Source organism: Triplophysa rosa, linkage group LG9 (genome assembly GCF_024868665.1).
Source record: "Triplophysa rosa linkage group LG9, Trosa_1v2, whole genome shotgun sequence".
Classification (NCBI taxonomy): Eukaryota; Metazoa; Chordata; class Actinopteri; order Cypriniformes; family Nemacheilidae; genus Triplophysa; species Triplophysa rosa.
Genome location: NC_079898.1, coordinates 14,732,312 through 14,758,656, shown reverse-complemented (window position 1 = coordinate 14,758,656; position 26,345 = coordinate 14,732,312). Strand labels below are relative to the sequence as shown.

At 35.7% G+C, this 26,345-nt stretch overlaps 2 protein-coding genes across 6 annotated transcripts in view; one reads left to right on the top strand and one right to left on the bottom strand.

Moving 5' to 3' along the window:
- Positions 1-926, bottom strand: part of khdrbs2 (KH domain containing, RNA binding, signal transduction associated 2) — a 67,463-nt gene extending 66,537 nt beyond the window's left edge. For 2 of the 5 annotated variants that reach the window (XM_057342751.1, XM_057342752.1), the window contains exon 1: positions 556-926. In XM_057342751.1, the coding sequence (XP_057198734.1) occupies positions 556-649 (94 nt within the window). In that variant the 5' untranslated portion in view covers positions 650-926. The remainder of the gene's footprint in view (positions 1-555) is intronic. The other 3 variants (XM_057342754.1, XM_057342753.1, XM_057342757.1) reach the window with 2 other exon arrangements.
- On the top strand, positions 570-21,342 carry si:dkey-103j14.5 (isoaspartyl peptidase/L-asparaginase). Its single transcript, XM_057342759.1, has 7 exons — positions 570-677; positions 8,256-8,461; positions 10,433-10,575; positions 14,077-14,234; positions 17,979-18,097; positions 18,299-18,409; positions 20,661-21,342. Exons 2-7 carry the CDS (start codon positions 8,275-8,277, stop codon positions 20,837-20,839), a joined length of 897 nt encoding a protein of 298 aa, XP_057198742.1. The 5' UTR covers positions 570-677; positions 8,256-8,274; the 3' UTR covers positions 20,840-21,342.
- The last annotated feature ends 5,003 nt before the right edge of the window (positions 21,343-26,345 follow it).

Below are 26,345 nucleotides of genomic sequence, written 5' to 3'. Positions count from 1 at the left end.
AGCACCGAGTTTGCTGTATTGCTGGAGGTCCAATGTGATTAACCAACCTAAGTGGTAGCCTACTGTAGTTTTTGGTGAGAAAATACCTAAACATTGTTTTAGGACCATGGGAGCACATGAACTCAATAACTACTGCTGAAAAACAGCCATTTTTAAAATACTTTCTGTGTTTTAAGGTAGAATTTTTTTGGGGGGGAAACACTCTTTCATGCATTGTTTGATTGGACGATGTGTCCATTTAACTGTTTTTACACGGGCTATGTCGCTTGCACTGCATTTTACTTCAGTTGTCGTTTCAATTGATAAAAAAAGAGCCTTTATAAAGTAGGAGCCTTTTCTCCAAACAAACCTCTTACCTTTACTTCAGAAATGTTCACCTGACGACATAACGACTGATAAACACCTGACGCGCCAGATTCGTCAAGTGTTCAAGAACGGGCGTTGGTAGCGTGCATCAAAATTATTAAAACATATTTTATACACCATGACAGCAAGATCAAGATACAGCAAGGACGCCACACCAGACAGATCCGAGCCAAAAAAAACATAGTTTACCTTCAGCGAGAAGGCGCAAGGCATGCACGAACGACGGGTCCAAGCTTTCCTTCTCGGTTATGAGCTCTGGCAAGTACTTGTCCTGATCCATCATATACCTCTCCCGAACACCGCGAGTGCAGGTGAGACGACCGAAGTGCTGAGTGATGGAATGAGTCTGTGGATGTTGCTTTTAAATAGACTGCGTAATATCTGGGAGGACTCGGTTTTTCGCACGCGTGGAGCATACAATGTGGGAGATATCAATGCTGTGTACCCATATCCTCAATCGCGATATAAACGCAAGTCTTTCATATAAAACCTCCCACCTCAGTCGGAGAATCTATGTTTTCACTCCGCCCATCTATATCTGGATTGGTGGACTGCATGCAAAAATCTGATATTGTCTATATGGTTTTGCGTCTGTGTGACGGGCTAAGCTACTCGTCCCACTGCTGACATGTCACCCCTGTCCATGGTCCTGGACACTTTATCTTTTATGCAAACGGTTTTGTACACTATAGTCAATTTAATACTTAAAACGTATATTTTATGCCTTTATTTTGGACTGAATTGATCGTATGGCTTCAAACAGCAAATGCATTTAAACTTGCAAATATTATTTCGGTTTGCATACTGAATTCTGTGACTATTTACGCATGAAACTTAATAGTGACTCGTGAAACTAGTGGTAAAATTATTTTGTTTATTAGAAATGTAAATTCATAAATAACTAGGACAAACGTAAGTTACTCGTTCCGAACAGCAGCGTTGGATATTTGGTAGCGTCCATGAATACTAATCAGTGGATTTGCCATTTGCCTCAGTTTGCCAAGATGGATTAAGCTGTTGTGACAGACAGTCACAGATAGTGCAAACACTCACAAACACACACTAACACTTAGCCAAACAGCCAAGCACATATGGGGGGGGGGGGGGGGTAGCCACGGAGAGAAAAGTAGGAGGCAGTGAAAGGAAGAACAGGGACCAGCTTGCGTAATTAATAACTGAATGGATTACAGTGCTGTTGGCAAACATCTGCACCCCAAGTGTCATATTTACTGTCTGCCTGTGAACTATGAACATAATTACCGAATACTGGTCCACACAGAGAGTGTGTTGAGGGTTGACGCTATAAATTTAAAACATTTGGTCATTTGATCACAAAGTAAAACATCAAGCCTCATGTGAATACTGCTGCCAGGATATTCATACTAAGGGGCTACGAATAAGGAGCATCCATAAATAAACACACGCTACTGTAACGGATAAAAAATAGTGGCCTGTGGATACACAAATTAATATTATGGGATGTAAGAAGCTGTGCCTTCTGCAAAATGAATGCGTATGTATACTGCACAGTTCATTTTTGTTTAACTAAACAACATTCTTTTTTATAAGGTTTTCATATTTGTCTATCTATCATCATCATGGGTTTGTCCATCTTGTAAATGTTTTTAAAGGGATAGTTCCCCCCAAAATGAAACTTCTGTTATCATTTACTCACCCTCTTGTCATTTCAAACATGTACGGCTTTCTTTCTTCAACGGAACACAAAAGAAGATATTTGAAGAATGACAGTACCCATTCACTTCTATGGATACAAAACCAATGCAAGTTAATGGGGACCACCGTTGTTCAGTTATCAACATTCTTAAAAATATCTTCTTTTGTGCTCTGCAGAAGAAAGACATGTGGGTTTCATACAGATTTGAAATGATAAGAGGGTGTGTAAATGATGACAGAACTTTCATTTTTGGGTGAACTGTCCTTTTAAAGCTTTTGAGGCAAATCTACTAAATATTTTAATGTAAAGTAATTTTGTGTAAATAAAATAATAGCTACCTATACAGTCACAGGAATTGTCACTTGCATGAAAAACAGAGACATGGGGTTGATATCTCACTTTAACATCGGAATTTCTTCAACTCATTCAAATCAGGTAGCTGCAGGTTCATGTTGTATAATTGTAGGTGTCTGGTTGGAATCAGTCTGGCAAATAGGATAATCAAACGGATTTGTGCTCATATACAGTATTGATTTTTGAGGTTAGTGAATAGGAAAGGATTAAGGGAAAAGAAATAAGGTTTTGTGGAGGATCAACAACTTCTATACATCACTCACCATAATGAAATTCTATTGAAGAGCAAATGCTTCTCAATATGCTTCTTTGGTCCCTTTCTGCAAGATGAAAAACCTTTTTATCATTAGATTGTGATTCATCAAAAGACATTCACTTAGGCTAATTTCCTTCTGCTCTGTCTTTCTCATTCTTTTCATTTTTATTCAATGTCTTCTTGTTTATAATCATTGAAATATTTACTTTGATATGTCACAGAGTAGACATTAGCGGATGAAATTTCATCAGCATGCACCGTTATTCTAAACCACACCATCAATCACTTCATTCACTGCTTTTGTTTCTACCAGCCACTGTAGAAATATATTAATAAATTCTGTGACGTTAAATAGGCATTTAGTCAAGGATTAATGTAGCTTCTGCTGCTACTCTCAACACTTTGTCATAATTTACTTTGCATGTATGTATCAAACCAGTTAAAATGGCTTTCTGCAGCACTCTAGTGGTAAAAAAAAATACTACAGGATCAAGTGGATGAGGCTCTTTCTAATTATTAATAACGTAAAAATGTCCATTTTTTTCTGTAGGAGGGAAGCAGTCACAAACGTGCTTGTCAGCAATAGATGAGATAGTATTTTCTCAGAGTAGTGATGCATTTGAAGCATAACTTTCCATAAACATCTCGTTCAAAGACCATAAACAAAAACATCTGTCATTTAAACTTGAACAAATTTTTTTCACAAAATATGATTCTTAACATATGGTACCAATCAAACTTTGTCTCAAGTGAATTTTCAAAAAAAAATCGATTAATGACACATCCAGAACTGATGGACAATTAGGCCTTTTTTAATTTTGGGAAAAATGATCTAAGATTTTTAAGTGATGGATTACAGAGCTGTGACAACACCATGTGTTTAAAATACGCAATCTTAAATCATACAATCAAACTACTTTATAACATTATATATAACAATTCAAAACATAAAATTAAGTGTGCATGAGAGAATGGCATACCTGACCTTGTAAGAAATTTATCTCCACTGGTTACAAGTCAAAAATTGACCGATAACTTTCAGGTGTCTGAAACCTGATACACACTTTCATGAGACACTTTTTTGTGTATCTTTGAGCAAATGTAACCAGCATAGGAATGACAGCTTTGTTATTTTAGCCGAGTCTCAGATTGTGGAAATACAATAGCCCACAGTGTGAATTATTAACCAGCACTATTGAGAGAAATAGCCTACAGAGAGGGAAGGAAATAGGGTAATAGGATATTAAGTTTTGCTCAATTTGAGGACCAAAGGTTCAAATGGAATCACAGGCCCCTGACTCACATCAACCTTCTGTTTCTTCGCTTTGAGATTTATGTATTTATTTATATTATAAGCTCTATGCTTCACACAAATCAATCAATTCCACCCTCACAGGTGAAAACTTTTTTTGATACATGTGTTGTACGGCAACTCTTTGTTGTATTACACTTTGTTGTCACTTAAATTCTTAAGCCAGGTAAAATTTAAGTCAAAATGTAATCAGGTGACTATATGTGTAACTAGACCATATGAATTGGACACCTTTAGAGACGTTTATTTATAATAAAAGTGGTTTACTAAGAAAATACACAATTCATATCTATATACACAAGAAAGGAAGTATTGTTATTAAGATTTTACAGTATGGAAATAATTCTTACCCCGTTGGCAAATATTTTTTTATGAAGCATAAATCTAGCCAAACTTTTGCGGCATTATGCTCAAAATATAACAAAACCTTGCCAACAGGGTAAGGAAAATGAACTTAATTTAAGATTTTGTGAGAATAACTGTATTATTGCGTGGGTGTTGGGCGCCAAGATGTTTCCTGCTGTTAATTTAAAGATTTATAAAGCTCTCACCTACAGAACATAACATTTGTGTGCTTAGAGGAAAATTTGGTGAGACAATGTTAGGAAAATCCATCACAATAGTAAAGACCCGGGCTGAAAATGGCTGCCACTGCCCCTGGCCATATGACTTTACGCAGGCAGGGTTAAATAGAGAGTCTGCAGTACCCTGACAAGTCAAAACCCTTTGTCATCCACAATAAGTTCCACTGTGAGCTCCCTTGTAAAGGACCATTTAAAAAGAGCCTGTGGGCAAAAAAATTTGAATATAAAAACCTTTACGTTATTAATTGAAATAGCTTTTTTTAACCACAGGGCTTCCTAATTTCAGCAGTTATTTTAGCCAACTTATTCCACTCAGAGACCTTTCCATGATTAATTAAGAATAACTCATTTTGCTTCCTATGTAACTTGTATACAATGCTAGAAGGGTCCTGTCTTTTGAGGACCATTACTGAGATAAAAGACAGCTGAGGTATTCCGGTATACAAAACAATGCGTTCTGCATAAGTCTGAATACGAAATATTCTATCAAAACCCTCAGTAAATCTATCCACACAGTAAATCTACATCCGAAAATTGAGTTTGTGGTAAAATAAGAAAACCACAGAGATTGTAATTCAATAATGTTTTCAAATGCTATAAGTTCCAGCTTGTCCTCTGAATTTATAGCATGAGTATTATTTTCTTTATTCTCCAATGTAGGCACCCGGTGTGAGGAATCCTAAACATAATAGATTCAGTTTGCAGAATGTAATCCTCGAGCTACAGTACCTTATGCCCTCTTTCCCACAGATTCAATACCATTTGGCACCCAGTTGAGATCATCATCACTCTAGTCAAAAGTACAGTTTGTGACCTATTGTGTGCTACACATGGAATACTGACCATCTGAAGGAAAATGACAAATGGACTATATTGTAAAACTAAGACAAAACGTAGAGCACAAAGAAGTAAAAAAAAAAGATGAATGGCCATAATCAGATGAACGACATTGCTAAAATCCCAGAATCTTAAACCAATCAGAGGTAGTGGCTGCCATTTTTCTCATTCAATTGTGGAGGGGGAATCCGATAAATGTAATTGCCACAAATGCACAACATTCAGGATGTTTGTAGAAATATGTGTCATTGATTCTAAGAAACAAATGGTTCGCAGGTGCAAATGAATTGGTGAGCGGTGGGCAATACATCACCGAGTATATACCTTCCCATACATCACACAGTGCAAGTCATTGGGAGTGTCTGCCATTTGTTTTGCAGTGTGGCAGAAAGGGAAATGAACTTGCTATCATTTTCAGGGACAAACAACAGCTAGTGTTTCCCTTCTCATTAGTCGCAAACCACATCTAAATAAGGAATCCATAGCTTAAGCGTTTGATCTCCCAGTTGTCTTCTTAAATGCATGAGCAACACTCAGATCAATGAGTAAGACCCACTAGAAGAAATATGATGCTTTAATTCATCATTAACCCAATGAGATTGGGTTAATAAGTGCCCTTTGGGCTCTTGCCTCTTCAATGTATTTTCTTACAGTTTAACTTCAGAAGAGAGATCAGCCAAGCTCAGCCCAAAAATGTTTTTGCCTGTTAATTCCTTGTGAAACCAAGTTCACAATCACATTTTTTTTACTGCTTGTAACAAACACATCTATTCACAAGTCACTAACTTAACAATAACCTTTAATAATGATTGGTTTACAATGAAATAGTTATATTTATATCCAGTCTGTCCCTCTATTAAAGTAAAATGACTCAACTTTTATAGGTACTACTTACGAAACAAAAATATATGGTAATACTGTATATTGGGAAAATCTAATGCAATTAATTATTTCTCTATATTGGAACCAATAGGCTTCAATTTATTTATATATGAAACAATTCCTCATGTATTATTCAATATATTGCAATATATAAACAATATTTTATTCCATATATTTTCAAATATATATGACATTATATTATATGACAGTATTACAGTATACTTTCAAAGCCTTCAACCAAGGTAACCATGCAAGTTCATTTCAAGTTCAGTACCTAACGACCTTTCATTTCAACCATGCCTCAGACCGTCACTTGGCTTCTGTCTTTCAGTTTAACACTGTATGAACATGATAAATGATAGGTATAACTTACAGGTCTCAGGTCAGCTCTTGCTCAACAACACAACCCATCGCGTAACCTAATGTACCAGACAGACGTACGTAGGCTAGGCTACAACCAACAGAAGATACATTTTGCTCATCCAGTTTTCACGCTGAAAACAAGTGAGTACATCTTTAATTGTTTGTAATACTAACCAACTTTTTCGGTTCCGATATTTAATTCCGATACGTTTCGATAAGTGCCACATTTATTTCCGGTTTATAGTTGAAACTCGTGCTACACGTGTTTTGTTTCGTAAACGGCATGGATGACATTACGTCACAGATTGCTGACATAATCACTTAAACTAAACAAAATATACATGTTTTTGGAAAAAATCGCCTGGTAGTTTACTGCTTTTCAATGTACAGCAGTGGTCGACAGAGTTCGTCAAGTTCAAAGAGAAATGCGCTCGCTGCAGTTTAACTTGATCACACTGAAATACTCGAAGTTTGTATGTGGTAGATAGTCTAAGTATTATTTACCGATATAAAGTTATTTAAACAACATATACGCACATTTAGCAGTCGGCCATGGAGCAAGCAGTATGTATTTTCTAGAGACAATTGGGTTTCTTCATAACTTAAAGGGACAGTTCACCCAAAAATGAAAATTCTGTCATAATTTGTTCACCTTCGAGTTGTTCCAAATTTGGATACATTTCTGTTTTGATGAACAGAGAGAAAAATATTTGGAAGAATGCTTATAACCAAACAGATCTCGCACCCCGTTGACTCCCATAGTAGGAAAAAATACAATGGTTGTCAAAAGTGGCCCAGAACTGTTTGCAGTCCTACATTCTTCAAAATCTGTGTTCAACAGAACAAAAAAAATGATAAAGTAATTTTTCCTACTATGGGAGTCAATGGGGGGCGAGATCTGTTTGGTTACAAGCAGTCTTCCAAATATCTTAGAAATTTATACAGATTTGGAACAACTCGAAGCTGAGTAAATGATGAATGAATTTTCATTTTTGGGTGAGCTATCCCTTTAAGTTACAAAGTGCTCTTATATCATTTACCAAAGTCCACAAGTATTTATTTTAATCTTCTCAGTGTATCTTTATTGTATACAGTCCCTGCCTTTGCTTAGGTGACCAAAGTTCCTGCCAAAACGAAATAATAACTTAAAATAATAACACAATACAATTACTATTGCTATTATAAACCTCATAATAAATTAATTTAGCCATGTAACACATTGCATGTATTTTGTCCTTTTGTTTCATTGGGCTCAACTGCAGTAACGGTGTTTTATTTGCGATTATGGCTACATTTTTGAGGTTGTTCATTTAGTGCTGGCACGTTCTTGTTTTGTCAAACATATGAAAGTAGTTGTTTCAGGTAAAGCAAACGGAATTGCTTTTTTCATACTATATCTCTCGGAGACCTCACTTTAATGGAGCCTGAGTAAACATGACAGGAGCCTGAAAACAGCTTTGCTGTAAACAACCGCATCCACCCTCATGGAGATGAGCTGTGAAAGTTGCATTTACCCACTCTGTCAGTGTTCATCTGAATAAATTACACAGCTCGGTACAGTCCAAGGGCAATGCATTAAAATGTACCAGCTCTGCTGACAGCACATGCACATTTATTTCCTCATAGGGCCAGAGGAAGACTGAGGATGAAGACTGCAATTGTGGTGCATGGCGGAGCGTGGGCCATACCGGACGCATTAGCCGAAGCGTCGGTGGCTGGAGTCAAGTCTGCTGTGCGGACAGGCCACGCTGTCCTTGAGAATGGAGGCAGCGCTCTCGACGCTGTGGAAAAAGCTGTTAGGTGTTTGGAAGACGACCCGGTGTTTGATGCAGGTTCGTTTCGCTCATAAGCCCAGATGTCATCTGCAGACATTTTCTGTGCTGATTTTGAGGGGAAATCCGTGAAATTGTGCATAAATAAATTTACCAAGGTAGTAAAAGCATGCTTGAATGGAGCAGAAGCTGAATCAGACTAGGCAAATGTATTTACAAGCAAGTGAGAGGAAATGTGTAGAACCTAGAGAATAAGTCTACGTTATCTATGTGAAACAAAAATATATGGGGATATACTGCAAAATATAATGTAATAATTAAATCATATTGTAACCAAATGCTTGTATTTTTTATATATGAAAAGCTGCTGCTTCCTTATCTAGGCTATTATTCAACATAATGTAATCTTTTAATATAGTAGCAATGTATTTTTCTATATATTTTCAAGTATTTATTCAATGATTTATAGTCACAGTTAATATAAAGTTAAATATATTTTCTTTGTGTATGGGCAGAAATAGTTACCAAAACCATTGTGTTAAACCAAACAGAGATGCAGAGATGTTTGGACACTTAAGTGTTCTTAAAAATAAATATAAGTGGATGCAATGCTATTCTATTCTAACTGTAGTCAATTTCGTCCTTGAACTTTTTTGTAGAATGCCAATGGCAAACACTCTTCTTGTAAACAGAGTAAGTGCACATTCAGTGTTTTGTGTGAGACTTCATATAGGCTCCAAAGGGGAAAGTATTTCAGCACACCCCCCTGACACTTTGTTAATGATCATCTAGAGAGTAAGGTGAGAGGTTCTCAAATAATGATCAGATTACACCAAGGAAAGCAGGAGCAAAACAAGACACTTCATTAACACACCCGGCCTGTCGGTGTCAATCTCATTTGTGATGGCTAACTGCCACCATAAGTGAAACGGCTGTTCCTTTTCATATCCGAACTGCACTTACAGCAGCTCATCAGAGGATCATTTGAAACACTGGGATAGCCGGAGGCGAAGACTGATCAATAGATGACTAATACAATCCTGTTGAAAGTGCTAAGAGGTAGACATCAGAGTTGATAACAGTCAGGAGTATGTCAGGGAAACAGGCTGCTGGTGTGGGCTTCCATGATGGAGATACTGTAAGGACGAGAGATTTGTGATGTTGTATTACTCCTGCGTTGTGTTTCTTCCTATACTGTATCAAGCTTTATGGTCTCCTGACTTTTAACAGTGCACACTTCAGTTGGTGCCATTTGTCAGTACTGTGAAGGTAATTTTTGTTAAAGGGGTCATATGGCGCGAATACGTGTTTCTCTGTGTCTTTAGTGTGTTATAAGTTGCCTGTGCATGTATTAGACACGTAAAATTGCAAAATGTAAAGTGTCTGAACAAAAGATGCATTCTATCTAAAAGCGAATGCTCACCCAGACCTGCCTGAAACGCCTCGTGTAACCACACCCCCACAAATCTACATCAGTTCGTGGTATGATTTGACTAAGATGTATACGCCCAAATGTATACGTAAGTAAGGTGGGCGTACCTGTCAGTACAATTGCTTTGGAACCTGATGTTCCAAATATGGTAAGAGGCGTTACATTTCCGTCACACGCTTGCAGTATTCGACCAATCACTACGCACTGGTTAACTGGCCAATCATAGCACACCTCGCTTTTCAGAGCTATGAGCTTTGTAAAAAATATGCGCGTTTCAGAGAGGCGGGGCAAAGAGGAGATACAAACATGCACGGTATGTGGAAAATACAGCGTTTGAAAATACAGCATTTTTTAACCTTAAATCGTGTATACACATTGCATTACATCTAAAGCAAACGATAATATTCATTTTAGCCGTGTCATATGACCCCTTTAAAATATTTTACCATATCCTAGTTTTGTTCTGTTTGTCCATTTGTCCCTCTGTATTTTTATTAATCTTTTAATGTTTGTAGGAATCTGGTACAGTAGAAGCAGGCATCTTTGCAGACATTTTGACATTCAGGTTTAGACTGTAAAAGCTTTCTTGACTTGTATAGGTCATGGTGCAGTACTAAATACTGATGGAGAAGTGGAGCTGGACAGTATCATCATGGATGGGAAAACACTTGCCACTGGAGCCATTTCGTCTGTGAGAAACATTGCTAACCCTGTTAGTCTGGCGCGTGCTGTGATGGAAAAGGTATATGTCATTTTTTACATTGTAAATTGTTGTAAATGTGATTCACTAATTGTCAGCATACACACATGACATTATCACTTTAAAAATTGAAAATTTCTGCAATTGAAAGTCACAGTCAATTCACAAGGGAACGAGAGACCGGGTGCTTATTATCTGCTGTATCAGGAGAGGCCTATCTGGGGATATCTTTGAAGATTTCATGTAAAAGCCGACTGGAAATGGCCTAATTTTGTTTGATTAAATGGTGCTGTCTTCAAAGGTGAGGAGATATATCACACCTCTGTGGGTTCAGGATTTTTCTTTGCCTACACAGCTTTACCTTGTCATTTCTTCAGTAGCTTTGTGATGACAGACTCAAAGGGAAATAAATGCTGGCTGATTTTCAGATTGATTTCAGTCAGTGCTCTTTGTAATGGCACAGATAGAGCTGAGATGCAGTGATTTATCTCCCCACGCAGTGCCTAAACGTCTATAGTCATAAAATTAGGAGTCTGTTTTTTTTCTTTTATTTATATAGTATTTTATACATGAGAAAGAGAGTTGCGTTTGACACATTTTACACTGATGCACTGAAAGGAAAGGTACAGCACAAGTACTTACAGTAAAACATTATTATCAGGTTTAATGGGAAAGAATCTGTTACCGCAGCCACGTTGTAATCTTGTAGAACTTGCTCTATCTATAAAAGAATGAGAAACTTACAACAAAAGAGCAATTACTTTAGACTGACATCATGTCATTTTCTCATGATTTATTCATTGTGCAGTACAGTATGTTCAAGAACCCAAGAGAAGCACTGTTTTAGACAAATATATATCATTTATTTATTCATAAAATGTATATATTTCTGTTTACATATGTATGATGATTAAAATGTAATGCTACAAATAGTTTAGAAAAGTGACGTTGGCTTTGGAAAGGTCCATCATCTGCAAACGCATGATAGCACTACATTTGATATTTCGTATCTAATGCAATTCATGCATTTTTAAGTGTGGGATTAAATACCCAAATACTTGAACGCTCAACGACTCCCTTTCACTTTGAATACACTGAGTTCACCTTGCAAGCGGGTGGACACTGAAGAAACAAAACCCCTGGAATACATGAGAATTGATTTGCTTCAGCACCTGTCTTGACTGCCCCAAAAGACCTTGGCTTTACAGTGGATTGGCAGATCTCTTTAATAGTCAGTATTAAAAATTCATCAGGTCTTGATCAATGCTGCGATCAGGCTTCACTGACCTCATGCTCTGCCTTGTGCTTCTAAAATGCACAGCATTTGACAAAGAAAAATCACATTAATAACCACGTTAATATTTAAAATTTACTAAACCAGAGTTATGGTCTAATCCAGTGTGATGTTGTACAGAGATTACATAGTATTATAAAAGGCATTATACACACCATGTGTTGATGTTCAACTGAAAATAAAATGTTGTATGTTCTTTACTCTAATTTTGCTCTTTTGTATTTTATGTTTGTTGATTTGAGGAGAATTAAAGGGGTCATATGACACTGCTAAAACTAATATTATTGTTTGTTTTAGATGTAATGTAATGTGTATACACGATTTAAAGTTCAAAAATGCTGTATTTTCCACATACCGTGCATGTCTGTATCTCCTCTTTGCCCCGCCTCTCTGAAACGCACGGATTTTAAACAAAGCTCATCTCTCTGAAAAGCGAGGTGCGCTATGATTGGCCAGTTAACCAGTGCGTAGTGATTGGTCGAATACTGCAAGCGGAATTGTAACGCCTCTTACCATATTTGGAACATCAGGTTCCAAAGCAATTGTACTGACAGGTTATTACTTACATTTGGGCGGTCTTAGTCAAATCATACCACGAACTGACGTAGATTTGTGTGGGTGTGGTTACACGAGGCTTTTCAGGCAGGTCTGGGTGAGCATTTGGTTTTAGATAGAATGCATCTTTTGTTCCGACACTTTAATTTTTGCAATTTTACGTGTCTTATACATGCATGGGCAACTTATAACACACCAAAAATACCAAGAACCAACATGCATCAAATACACATGTACAGAACCAGTAATACTATACATTCAATCCTTTTGCATATCTATCGTAAAATTTGCAGATATGTTTACGTGTTTTGACAAACTGCTGACAGTTATCACAAAATCATACTGTTTCAATTCTAAATCATTATTCTAAGGTTATTGCTGTGAATCAGAGTAAAGTAAGGAGGTTTTGTCAGGATTTGCGTGGAGGAAGAACCCAAATGCAGGCAGCGGCAGTGAAGGGGTTAAACAAAAGACTTTTAATAAACAATTGACAAAACAAAAACCCACGAGGGGGAAAACAGGACACGATTACAGGAAAAGACAGGCACATAAACTGACTACGTAAAACTAACAAGACTAAATACAACACTTGACAAACTATGAAAACTATCACTAGACTAAACACTTACTAATAGAGGCCTCTGGCAGAGACAACATGCACATGAACGCAACGCACAAGCTCAGGACAATGAAACATGAGGGCATTTATAGGGGAACAAACAAAGGAAGATAACGAGGGGCAGGTGTGAAACATATGACACAGCAGGGAAGCAAATACAGGAAACGAGAGGGGCGGGGCCAATGACAAGACACATGAGAAGTAAAAACATCAACAACTCATGGCTTTCTCACATAAAACCAAAGGCTTTGTCATGGCTCTTCCACGGGACCAAGAAAAACATGACTAAGTGAGGCAGAGCCATGACAGGTTTTGAACACTGATTGTTTATTTACTTGCTCAATACCTGATTTTTGTGTATTGTAAAACAAAGATTGCGGTTTTATAGACCTGAGGTGTGATTTTAATTTGTATCATCTGCATTAAAGCACAACTGTATTTACTGTACTATTTAACCCAAATTTCTCAGTTTTAAATAATAAATGTTTACTATTACTGCTTTTTAAGTTGTGGAACACCAGTTTAAATCAGAAGTGCACTCTAAAAAAATATGTAAAAATAGGGCACAATATACTGTTTTAATATGAAGGAATTTTCTGTATTCATTTTTACAGTTGTTTTACCTGTATTTTACATTTTGCACTGCATTAAATTGCATTTTAGTATTAACGGAAATGTCCATAAAATAAAGGAAAATGTACTGGTAATTTTCTTTTTTACGAGTGTCTGTTGGTGCTGTCATCTTATTAGTGGGCTGAATTGTTCAGTAATGTTTTTAATGTTTTCTTGCTTTAAACTAAACATTATTTAATCCACGCAAGGGCCCAAGCGGGCTCCTTGAATCATTTCCAAGTTTTTACCTCATTTAGCTATGGTTCTACCTCTGTGCACAGTAAATTATGTCCAGATAAGTACAGATTTATTCATGGCAGACAAGTATAATTTACAGTATTCACAGGTATCATTACATTAAAATACCAGATGAGCTTTATCTTTAACACTACAGTACACACGCACTCTTCATGTTGAATCTTTCAGAGGGCTAATATCTCTTTTTAAATGTTTTTTAAATCAGACAGATCACGTCATGTTGACGGATAGAGGGGCAAACATGTTTGCTGAACGCATTGGTTTCCCAGCAGTTCATGATTTGGTTACAGAGATGGAGCGTGAGGAATGGGAAAACTACAAGAAGTATGCTGTTGGCTTCAAAGAGCTCTTCAACTTACAATGGTGGGTATATTTTACGTTTGTTGTTGGACTGTGCTGTTTGTCGGCATTCATTTTTTTGTGTGGTTTAAGATGTTTTCCATTTGCCAGTTCCCAGACACACTTGATCTGGAGGCTGATCTTGACCTTACATTTAGATTAAATTGACAACGGCATCTTTGGAAAGATGTGTTTGTGTGCTCGCAGAGAAAGCATTTTAGAGTAAAGGTTTTTCTAGAGCAATCCCTCAAACCCTTCATAAAGTGCATTTTTGGATGTTTTTATGTTGTGTTTTGGAAGTAATGGTCTTTTAAAAGGGTCATAATGGAGAAATTGAATTTCCTTTTATCTGAGAGTGCTTTAAAAACATACTGTAACATTTTAATGACTCAACCATTAAAACCATTATGAGTGGACAAAATCAAACAAATGTAACAAACATTTCATGAATATACAATATATTTATTCTTGTTGCAAGTTATCATTCACCTTTTTTACCTTTATACCTGTGACTTTCAACTATAGCTGCATATTTTCTTACGTTCTGAGTCATAAGGTTGTAGCACAGCAGAACAGCAGCATTGAGAATGGCAACACAATCACATGCTGCCCCTATTCAGATCTCAGGTCATTCCCCGAGGCTTTCATGCAGTTCACTTATAGAGCTGTACGGGCACAAGCAAAGCAGCCTTACCTGCCACCTTCACTTCCCCGGGCTGAGCATTGAGTGGTGGTGGAGTCAGGGCCGTGGCGGGGTGTAACCCCAGCTCCCGAGGGAGTCTGCAAAAATAGTGCTGTGGAGGTGCTAAGTGACAGTTGGCTGAGCTACAGTCTTTCATCCTTCCCTGCATGCGGCTTCATTATTGATAGCCTGACTCTGTTCACCCTGTAACACAGCCAGTGGGCTTTTTAACCCGCAGCCCCTAGAACTCAATTATCCTCCACCTTTATTTAGGTGATTATATAGCTTCCCTCTGGTGCATCGTGCTCTTATATAACTACAGTTGCCGGCGTGGCAGTGGCAGTGTTGGGTAAGTTACTCTGAAAAAGTAATTAATTACTAGTTACTAATTACACAATCGATAATGTAATTAGATTACTGTACAAGTTACTCTCTTCAAAAAGTATTTAATTACTTATTACTAATTACTTTCTATATCCTACATCAACCTTGATGAGTTAAGTGATTCAAAGATAGACATGAAACGGCTCTTTTAATTCATTCAAATAAACAATATTAAACTACATGAAGTATAATTATTAATTACAAATGTGAGAATTATACATTAAAGCACGGATTTTAAAGTTAGACTTTGAATTTTGATGTAAATTCCTCTTCTGTACACACACATATTACACAAAGTATTTAGTTTAATTACATCAGAAGTAACTAATTAAATTACAGAAAAAAATAAGAGTAATCCCTTACTTTACTTTTTCAAGGGAAAAGTAATTAAATTACAGTAACTAATTACTTAGTAACTAGTTACACCCAACACTGGTCAGTGGTCCCTATTCACACAGTGGCCATCAATCTGGACTAAAGCCTTCTTTGGAGCTAAATGATTTGCAGCTCATGACATTGAACATTTCCCTGGTTCTCATTGGTCAGACGAACAGGAAGATTGCTTCCATTGTTTCCCTCATCTAAATGACTAAATGTAAATGTAAGATAATGCAAATCCATGATGTAAGTCACTTTGGATAAAAGCGTCTGCCAAATGCATAAATGTAAATCTGAAAGTCTCGGCATATTAGGCTGTAGTTGGTAAAGCTATTTTTACGTAGAAAATTAGCACCTTTAAAGGCACATTTTAATATAATTTTAGTGAACTGTATGTTGACTGTATTGTTCATCCACAGAATTGTTTTTGAGACCAGTCCTAAATTATTTTCAGTTGTTCTGAAGTTACTATTTCTCAGCATGTGTTGAAGTAAAATTATAATTTTTGTTTCATTTTGTGTGCTGACAACATTTCTTCCAAATTCCAAACTAAAATATTGTTTTTATTTGCATTTATTGCATACAATTTAAACTAGACAAATGGGTCAAAATGACAAAAAAGATTGTAAATCTTGCAAAAAACAAGTTCATATTTATGTTTAAATAACACAATGCAAATGTTTTACATATGATGGAATAAGTAGAGTCATTTCAGTTTTGATTTTAGTTTGTTTTATTAATATTATAAATTTGATTTTTGATTTTTTTAAAGTTTTAATATGACTTTGTATTATGCTTTTGTCATTGTGTTATTTATTTGTTTATATAATGTTGCTATATAAGATTAATTAGTTTTAGTTTTGTTTATTATTATAATATTAGTGCTTTAAACTTATTTCAAATATTTTTTATTTTTTGTTAGTAATTTTCTCCCCAATAATTTTAGGCCAATACTTTATTTGATTTCAATACACAAAAACCCTTTCAAAGTTGTATTTTTTAACAAACTAAACTAACTGGGAATACAACTCACTTTGCATTCTCTCAGTCTTTAACATTGCTGTTAATGTCATTCCTGAGGGTTGTTTATGTTGAAATTCAACTTGACTACAATGGCCACAATACATGCAGAGATGCTGATTAAAGACAAGTTGTCTCAAATGTTTTGCTGCGGCTGTATATTTTTAAAAGTTAAGACAACCACCTGTTGTACAGGATGAGAACTTTACCAACTCATTTCAGCGTCGGCACACTTCATTAGGTTGTTTATGGATGTGCGGAGATTTACTGCAAAACTTGCCGATCACTTTGAAGTGTGAAATACGGTCCACCGTCAAGCTGCCTTTAAACGTCGTTTTCACCTGAACCGGCGAGCGAGATCCAGACATCGCTGGTGATTTAAAAGAGCAATCAAGCGCCTGTCAAAAATGATTGATGCCTCGCTTCTGAAACCTGACAAGTGATTCCTCGCCAGCTGCTTCAGACGAATATTCTCCACCAGGAGCGCGTTCGCTCGCCCATTTCTCCCAAGGCACAGCGACACGGAGGCTGTTTTCTTTAATTTCACCTTGATCCGGCGTCCTCCGCCTTCAAACTCATAACACTTGGTTGTTTTCCACGGCACTGGTGCTCTAATAAGAGCTTCATGGGATATAAAGCCTGTGAAATACAAGGGCCTCTGTTCATCCCACATTGTGCTGTCTGTCTTATTTCCTTTAAAGTGAACTGGCGAGGAAGACTGATGTGCAGATCATAAGAATCGTGTTGTGTTCTTTAGCGTACGTCTGTACAAACATCAACACTGATACGGCACTCTCGGCAATCGCTCCGAGTGTACTTTTCTGGAGTAGCGCAGTGATTTAGAGTAGCAAAGGACACTTTTCTTCCTTCATTTCCTTTGTTGACAGACAGATGATGATGAGTCAATTTGAGGTGTGCAGGCACTTAAAAGCATGTGTGAGGCTGTCATTAGCTGGCGTACTTCTCTCACATCAGCAGGATGCTGCTTTTTTTGTTGTTTGACTGAGAAACCCAAAAGAAACTAAAGTAAGTGCACAGAAGCTAACTTCAGATGAGAGTCTGAGGCTTTTAAGTTTTTCTTTATTCACTAGATTATAAATGTCCTGTACTAAGTTGAATTGTATGTGAGTCTATGTGAAAGAGGCACATTTGAGCGTGATGAATAATAATGCTCTTCAAAGGACTTTCAGAAAATACCATGTCTGAGACCATGAAATTATAGATCTGAGGAAAATCTCAGGCCTAATCCTTTCATTATTCAACCTTCAATAATATTCAAAACTTTTTTATACATTTTATTACAGTGCCTATGATACGGTTGGTGCGGTGGCTTTGGACACTTTCGGTAATGTGGCGTGTGCTACGTCCACCGGAGGAATACGAAACAAGATGGTGGGAAGGGTCGGCGATTCTCCGGTTATAGGTGAGCCAGATGAAAGATGGAGGACACAGATAATGTCAGTGTCACGGCAACATTCATTTTGAAGCAGAGCATCGGTTGAATGAGCCGTTTTGGTTTGAAGGTGTCAACTGTGATCAATACTCAATTGTCTGAGTGTTTTCTCCTGAGGTAACACATATTAGGCCTGACTCGCTCTGTCCTGCTGTCTTTCTGTGTGATAAGGATCTGGTGGCTATGCAGACAACAGAAGTGGCGCAGTGTCCTGCACTGGACACGGAGAGTCTATCCTCAAAGTCACCTTAGCCAGATTAATTCTCTTTCATATGGAGCAAGGTATGAGACTTTCACCCTAATCCTCATGAGCGTGTGAGTGTACATGCACGCTTGTTTACTTGTAGAAATGTATTAAGTGCACATATTTGCTTCTCTTAATGAATTTTGTGACTAATCCATTTTGGAAAATAATGATTCTTTTTTTTATTTGGAGAGTTGATGCATTAAATGGCCATTCTTTTTCAACATCAACATTTAAAATTGTTTTTTATAAATGTTTAAAGGTATCTTAGGTGTTGTATTTGATTAACATTTCTTTTAGGGCTGCCCGATGTTGAAGAACAATTGGATATGCGATACAATAATATTTTTGTCAAATTATTTTATAAAAAATATTGTTAAAATAAGATATTTTTTGTAAAATCAGATTGAATTTTATTAATGTTTAGGCTATTTAAAAACCAAAAATTATATGATGAGTATATGTGTCACATTCGGATTGATGATCATCTTCCAAACATCAAAGTGTGCACACTTTTCCATACTAGTTTCTAGTCAAATTCCCGTACTGGTTTCTCAGCTACTGTATTTGCACCAGCCTAAAACTTTGACTATGCTAGACATTTTAAAGTATGCAGTTATTCGTCATGCAGTTATTCGAAACCATTACCATTCGAATTTTGCAAAATGCACATTTGTGATATTTCTGTAACTTCGATATATTGTTTAGCCCTAATATCTGTTTATTTTGACCTTTTAATTGTTCGTTTAAATGGTTCTGTGGTGTGATAAAAACATTTTTTAAGTAGAAATGTTTAGCCCAATGCACAATAATGATAAAAGATGGGCAAATTCCTGTTTAAAATCATCACATCACATCACATCATAGGACATCAACTTTCCAAAAATATTTGAAGTCAAGTAACCATTTGTAGGAAGACGTCTGGTTAATCAATAACACAGTCTCACATTTACAGTGAAGGACTGCAAAATAAGATTAAGTGTAAGGCAGTTGAAACTAGTCACCTGTCTTAATGTAATTTAACATAATATATCATTGAACTGCCAGTGGCAGAACTCAGATTCATTACATATTTTATTACTGACAGTAACATTTGTTTTAATAAAGAATTTGAATTCAGATTTATCTTAAAAGGATTCAGCAGCTTAAAACTTTCATGATTTACTCCCCCTCGTGTTGTTCCAAACCTATATGAAGAAATAAAAAAGTGATGTTAGGCAGAATGTTACAGACTGATAGCCTGAGTCCATTTACTTTCATTGTACGGACAGAAGTGCAGCATCAATATTCTTTAAAATGTATCATCTTACAAGGAATGCAGTTATATTATAATTATATGAGGGTGAGTAAATGATGAATATTCATTTTGTGGTGAGCCATCCCAAGAAAGGTCCGGAATAATATATTCTCATTACTACTGTTTGAATAATTTGTCAGTTGTGTAATGGATAGATTGGTATTCTGGTCTAGAGAATTCTAGAGAAACACAGTATAGCCTGGTAATATATCAAATCCACAGAAAAATATATGAAATCAGAGCCAAATGAGATTATATTTTCAATTGGACAGATGTTACAAAACCCTTTTATTTGTGTTTTTACTATTATGTAATTTATCTTATTTTCATGTTATTTTCATATTGTTTCAGTTTATAAGGTCCTGGTTATTTCTATGTCTCTCACCCACACGGAGCTATTATTTTCAGATTTTGTATACAGAACACAGTGAATGTCAAACCGCACCAAAATGTGATGGGATGCCGCTATTGCCAGTCATTTTAATTGGTTCGTGAGGCAAGAAAGATCGGATGGGCTGCCACAGTAGGCAGATGATAATGAGGTGTGTGTGTGTGAGAGGAGAGTGGAGTGGAGGGGTCAGCACGCTGTTGTTTCCCTCTGCATTCTGTGGTTATAAAAACCTTTCTGTTTTAATAATGCAAGTTCACGCTTGTTTTATTTGACCAATTATTGGACTTTCCATAAAAACAACCATTTCTTCAAATTTAGACTAGTGTTTGGATTGTTACATGTGGCTTCTGGTGCTTATAAATAGACCAAAAAACTGATAAGAGCGATGGAATGAGCAAACTCTAAGAAAAACATTTTGTTTGCGAGTGACCTGATACATATCCAAGGACGATATCAAAAGCTCCAGGTTTCATATACTGAAGCGTTCCAAAAAATGTGATCTCAGAGAACAAATTCAAAGATTCCAAGAAAGTACAACCAAATTTAGGCTAACTTTGTTTACTACTGTTTGCGACATGAATGTTTTCTTTGTCCATTGCAGGGAAATCAGCCACAGTAGCAGCAGACTCCTCACTGCAGTACATGAGAGAGCGAGTACAGGGAGGTGGAGGGGCTATTGTTGTGTCCCCCACAGGAGACTGGGCTGCCAGGTTCACCACACCACGTATGGCTTGGGCCTCCATAAATGGGGACATTCTGTTCTACGGATTAAATCCTTGAGAAGAGTTTACGGAGCCGAAATGATTTTTTCCTCTATTTTTACATTTGTAAGCATATGTAAGAAGTATTTTCAAGTATTTTTCAAATATTTTAGTATTTACAAAAACAAAAGACACTTTTCTTGAGACCTTGATTTACCAGTGTATCTATATCAGTTTGGCATGTAACCTAAATGTATGTAAAACCTTTAAGCGAACCTGTAGAAAAGTATTTTAAGTCTCTGGCAGCACTTTTTCTTAAGGGAAAAAGAAATGCTTCACAACCTTACTTATGGTCTGATGGGATTTACACAAGTATGATTATTATAAAATACATTGACAATTTTATTGTTAATTGGTATAATCTGATGTAGGCTATTTAAGTGTACTCATTTGAAAGTTGAAATCAGAGAATGTAATGTCTTTATAAAGATAAAGTATAATAAAGATACATAAAATGTAAAAAAAAACAATGGCACAATCAACATTTAGAACTAGTAGAGATTTTGCGGAGAGTTAATGCATTTAACAGTAAACTATTTTAATACAGCAAAATGATTTACATTTGTCAAATTCATCTTCATTAAAAGTAATACAATGATTATCTTTCGTGTTTTTATTCTCGTTATTGTAGGTTTTATGTTCAGAATAGGTATGTATGACAATATTTTTGCTACATAATGAGTTGTGCTAGGTCACGATGGTTCACAAAGATAACAACGTTGCCTTGTGAAGAATCTACTTAAATTTCTGTTTGTCTCTCTTTGCTTCTCATTTGTCTATAGCAAATAAATTCTGGAATGGAAATGAGGGAAAGCTGTTTAATTATTCCAGCCATAGAAGCTATAAAATGTACAATATAATTGTTTTCCAAAAGTTTAATTTTGTATATGGAAAAGTAAACTTTTAGAAACTGTTTCTAGTTAGTATGCCCTCCTTTCATTTGTTCTTTTCATTTTGTGGTATTAAATTAGGACTGGCTGCTTGATGGCAAAAGATGGATGTGGAATTTTTCTCCATAAGACTCTTATAGGCCTACTTTAAAATAAGTTTGTACAAAGTCTTTTTTTATATTTTAACAAGTGATTACAAGTGCAGTCCAAGACATATTTGCACTTAATTTTACTCATTTCAAAAATGCAGATGTTTGTTAGGTTACCATAAAATATATTTTATACAGTATACTGTATGTGTATCTGAGGTGAATTGACTTCATAATATGCACTAAAAATCATCTTGGGGCCAAAGAGTCTAGGGTTATGTATTATATTACTTTGTTAGCTAAATACTTTTTTGGTATATTATGTATAAACATGTTTATACTGCATTTACAAAGCAGTAGAAATAATTTTACTCTGTAGCAAAGCAAAAGCATGGAAGAATCTCAGGGCTAGTGGAGCGTTTCTGCTTCTTTAGTTTCTCTCTTTTTTTTACTCTAAAGGTAGCTGAAAATTCCACATGATTCCCGACCTCCTGCTGGGTGCACTACTTCTGCAACAATTAACATCAATCATACAAACAAAAGAAAAAGCATTAAGATTATTAGCCTAGATGCCTTTACTGTATTTGATCAGAGTGCCGTTAGATCAAAGCTACACACAGATACATAACAATAACTACCCAGCAGTATAAAACAAAAAGTCTGCTTTTTAAAAAAAAAAAATATTATGCAGAGAGCTCCTCTGTGGTTTTAAATGAACACTTCTAACTCAAACAGAGCTAAAGTAGGTCAGTACATGAAATTTCTTGTTAGAACTTTTTCTGGTTGTCATTTTTTCTAAACTGCTAAGCCTTTTTGACTTGTTTAAAACTATGAAGACTTTCATATAGGTTTTTGTAATAATTCTATTTAATCTGTCCAAAAACAAAACTATAAACATTTGTTGGTCAGTTTTTAAAACATATTTTTAGAAAATCTTAAAACATTAAATATCAACAATAATTGATTACTAAAATGTCTTAATTTGGAAACAGGAAGGGTTGAATTGCAACGGTACATAATAGCAAGGGTGAATGCATTGGGCATATTACAAACATCACATGTATTGAGCTTTACATTACAGGTTCTCCCCTACTGTTTGAACATTTATAAATGATATCTTTATACAAGAAAATTACACATCTTCAATGAGCAAACCGTGGAAACACAATTGATGTTAAATGACGTGAAGAATTAAACAGAATTTACCACCTGCGTTACCACCTCAGTTGATTTAGCAGTGATTCAGTGATTCAGTGTCATATAATCAGTGTCCTACTGTGTGTTTTCCCTCTAAACTTACAATTACCTAAAATATGCAATAACTGCAAACATTTCAGACTGCAGGGACTTGGGCAATAACACACCACCCTCATTTTTATGCTTTATTGGGTTCATATTGCATCATATTGGGGTCATGGTGCTTTTGCTGTTTTATTTTTCATTAAAGCCCTAATTTCTGTATTTTCTTTATTAGAAGAATTTTCCATGGGTAGATAATTTAGTTTATATAAGTTATATTAGTTACTTATTTGTGCCAGGTTCAGTTCACTAGTTACTATGGCGTTACATTCATATGACCAGGACTTCAATTTGAAAAATACATCAAATTCATGATCTTGATTTTTTTTGTTTTAATTTGAAATATTTGAAAATACTTAATATGAATTCACTTTTAAGAAAGTTGGGTTGTCAAATTCAGGTTTTTTGGCTAAATAAAATGTATCTTAATCATTCTCAGTTGTCTCAATTTATTCCTTCTCCTTTGATTAACACATTTAAAGACAGCAGTCTTTAAATTTGTGAGGGTAACAAAAACAACAGAGTGTTTAACCTTTTATAGGGCACTCATTGAAATACTTAGAAGTTCAAAATTTCAACCCTGGAGTGTTATTGGAGGTTATCACAAGACTTTTGAACTTTTTTAAGAAAAAACAAACATTTTTATGTTGAAAATCAAGGTCAATGTAGTTACCATATATGGTTCCTCGCCAGTCTGGTCATGTTTTCCCCAAAATATTTATTTATTTAAAAATATAAAATATAATAATATATAAAATATAAATAAATGCATAAATCATATATAAACTTCAGAGAATATTTATTTAAGAACATTTTTCTTTTATTTAGGAATATTTTTTCTTTTAATAAGGAACATTTTGTCTTTTATTTAGGAACATTTAGGAATACAAACACACACTCAAAACCGTAACAGTGAAGTACAGAACTATTGAAAACAAAGAATAGTGACATAAATTGTAAATATATAATAAGAAGTGAAAAATAACACTGAGTACAGCTGGTGCCATTTATTTTAGCAGTAATAAGGCCCACAGTAAAAATAAACACAAATATATGCCATTTAGGTATAATACAAACTGTAAAAAATGTTTCCCACTGGATCACTGTATAATGTTATACAAACCTGTAGCAACATTCAATGCATTAATAAATAAGATTGCCCTATGTTAATGCATTATTAGTAAAAGTATGACTTACTATACTTACTTGCAGGACTTTTTTCCCCTTTCGCAGTTATCTCAATACATCCCTTCTGCTGTAATGAACAAGTTAAAAGACAGGAGTCTCATAACCTGCTTGTGAGGGTTACAAAAACAACAGAGTGTGTTTAAAACATGTATGAACTTTCCCTCTTATGAAACACTGGGGGAAAGGTATGAGACGGCTGAGACTGTTAGGGTCAGATACCTTTCCCCCAGTGTTTCATAAGAGGGAAAGTTCCCCCTGTTCTAATGGTGGATTTTAGAACTAGGAGGGAATTAGTTCCAAACCCTGCCACAAGAGTGTCTCGTTGGGATAGTGGAGTTTGCAGCCCTGATTTATGGCAAGCCAAATTAGCTTTTAATCATTCTCAGGATATGAATTTTTGATATCAACAATTTAATTTTTACTAGTGAAAATTATAATTCTTGATATCAAGAATATAATTTCTACTAGTAACAATTGATATTTTTTATATTAGTAATTACATTTTCACTCGCAGAAATATGTATTCTTCATATCAAAAAATGAATTTCAATTAGTAAAAAACCGGGTAAAAAAATTAGTAAAAAAGGGTACCTGGATTAGGATTAGGATACTGTAAAACATCTTATATCATAATACACTCGTCAGAACAACCAAATCAAAAATGAATGATTGAAACAGAAAAATATACACCACTCGAGCAAATAAATAGTATGTTTTGAGGCAAAGATGCTCTGCTCTGTTCTGTTCTATTGGGTTTAGTTTTAGCCCTTCATATCACTATGTTACATAAACCTAATAATATTTGGTTACCAACACTTTTATTTAGATCTGGAGATTTGTTAGAGTTGGTCACTAAATTGTATATTGCAGTAAGTGCTGTGAAGATATAAACATGCTGCATCACAACTCTCTGTTGGTTTAAGTCAATCATGTTAATAGCTGTCTAACATCATCCAAGCTAAAAGGCCAATATCCTCCTTAACATGACTAACACTGACAAAAAGCTTAAATCCTTTCGATGTCTACAAATAGCTTTGCTTGCATTGGCAAACACATTGTAGAATGCAATAATAGTCTCTTCCAATGCTTTGAGAGCATTTCAAGCCCAACACAGAATATACTGTAAATTTAAATCCCACTCTTTAAAAGAGCGTTTCATGAATCAGCATTTCTTTTTAAAAGCAATGGGAGTGTACAATTCAATATAAACACTTTTTTAACATCATGTTAAACTTCTTTCAACAGTTTTCTGACCCATGATCAACTCGGTAATTCCTAAACACCAGATGCCTTCAATACACCGTCAAGCCTAACGCTCACACTGAAAGTCCACATTTGTAGCAAAAATAAACGTTATACTTTAATACGCTTTTCAGTAATGTCAGGTATGTGATGAAGCATTTTGCATTGTACTTCAGAACAGTTTGCAGCTGTAAACGTACTCGCACTCATTATTCACGGCAAATGTTACATTAATGGCTTTTATCTGAATCTGAGCATTCCAAAAAGCAAAACATGTACTAGCCGGTTAAAGGCCTTCATCATTCAGTGGTTCCAAAATATTCCACTGTTGAACTGTGTTTCTCGCTAACATGCCACAAACCTTATCACATACCTAGACATTCACATGGGCAAATTTTTGTAGGGATGAGATATCTCCATTTGATGTCAATACATTGTTGAGTGTCCCAAACAGGTCATCGTATTAAGCACAGCGCTAGAATCTCTTCATACACACCAGAATTTCTTCAATGATGTTGCATCACAAATGAACAGCTTTAACATAATTTCCTGGGAAAGTGCCAAACTGTTTTGTCCTCTTTGATGTACCTGCACGGAGAAGTAAAAACATAACAGTATCTCAGAATCTCTATCTGCAGGAAATCAAAAAACAAAAGTATTGCATAGGCCAGGAGTCTTCAAATAAAATTGCTTGAGGTCCAGTAAACGAACCCTCCTTACCAGCCGAGGTCCGGACAATTAAATACCTAAAAACATGAATAGATGGTTTTTGGCAGACCAAAGAAATAAACATTTCTTTTCATATCTATACGACGGC

Bases quoted from the DNA above. Each gene is read 5' to 3' on its own strand.
- si:dkey-103j14.5 (XM_057342759.1), top strand. From the start codon at position 8,275: ATGAAGACTGCAATTGTGGTGCATGGCGGAGCGTGGGCCATACCGGAC. The intron at 8,462-10,432 runs GTTCGTTTCGCT...TGACTTGTATAG, and splicing joins CGACCCGGTGTTTGATGCAG to GTCATGGTGCAGTACTAAAT. The intron at 14,235-17,978 runs GTGGGTATATTT...ATTTTATTACAG, and splicing joins GAGCTCTTCAACTTACAATG to TGCCTATGATACGGTTGGTG.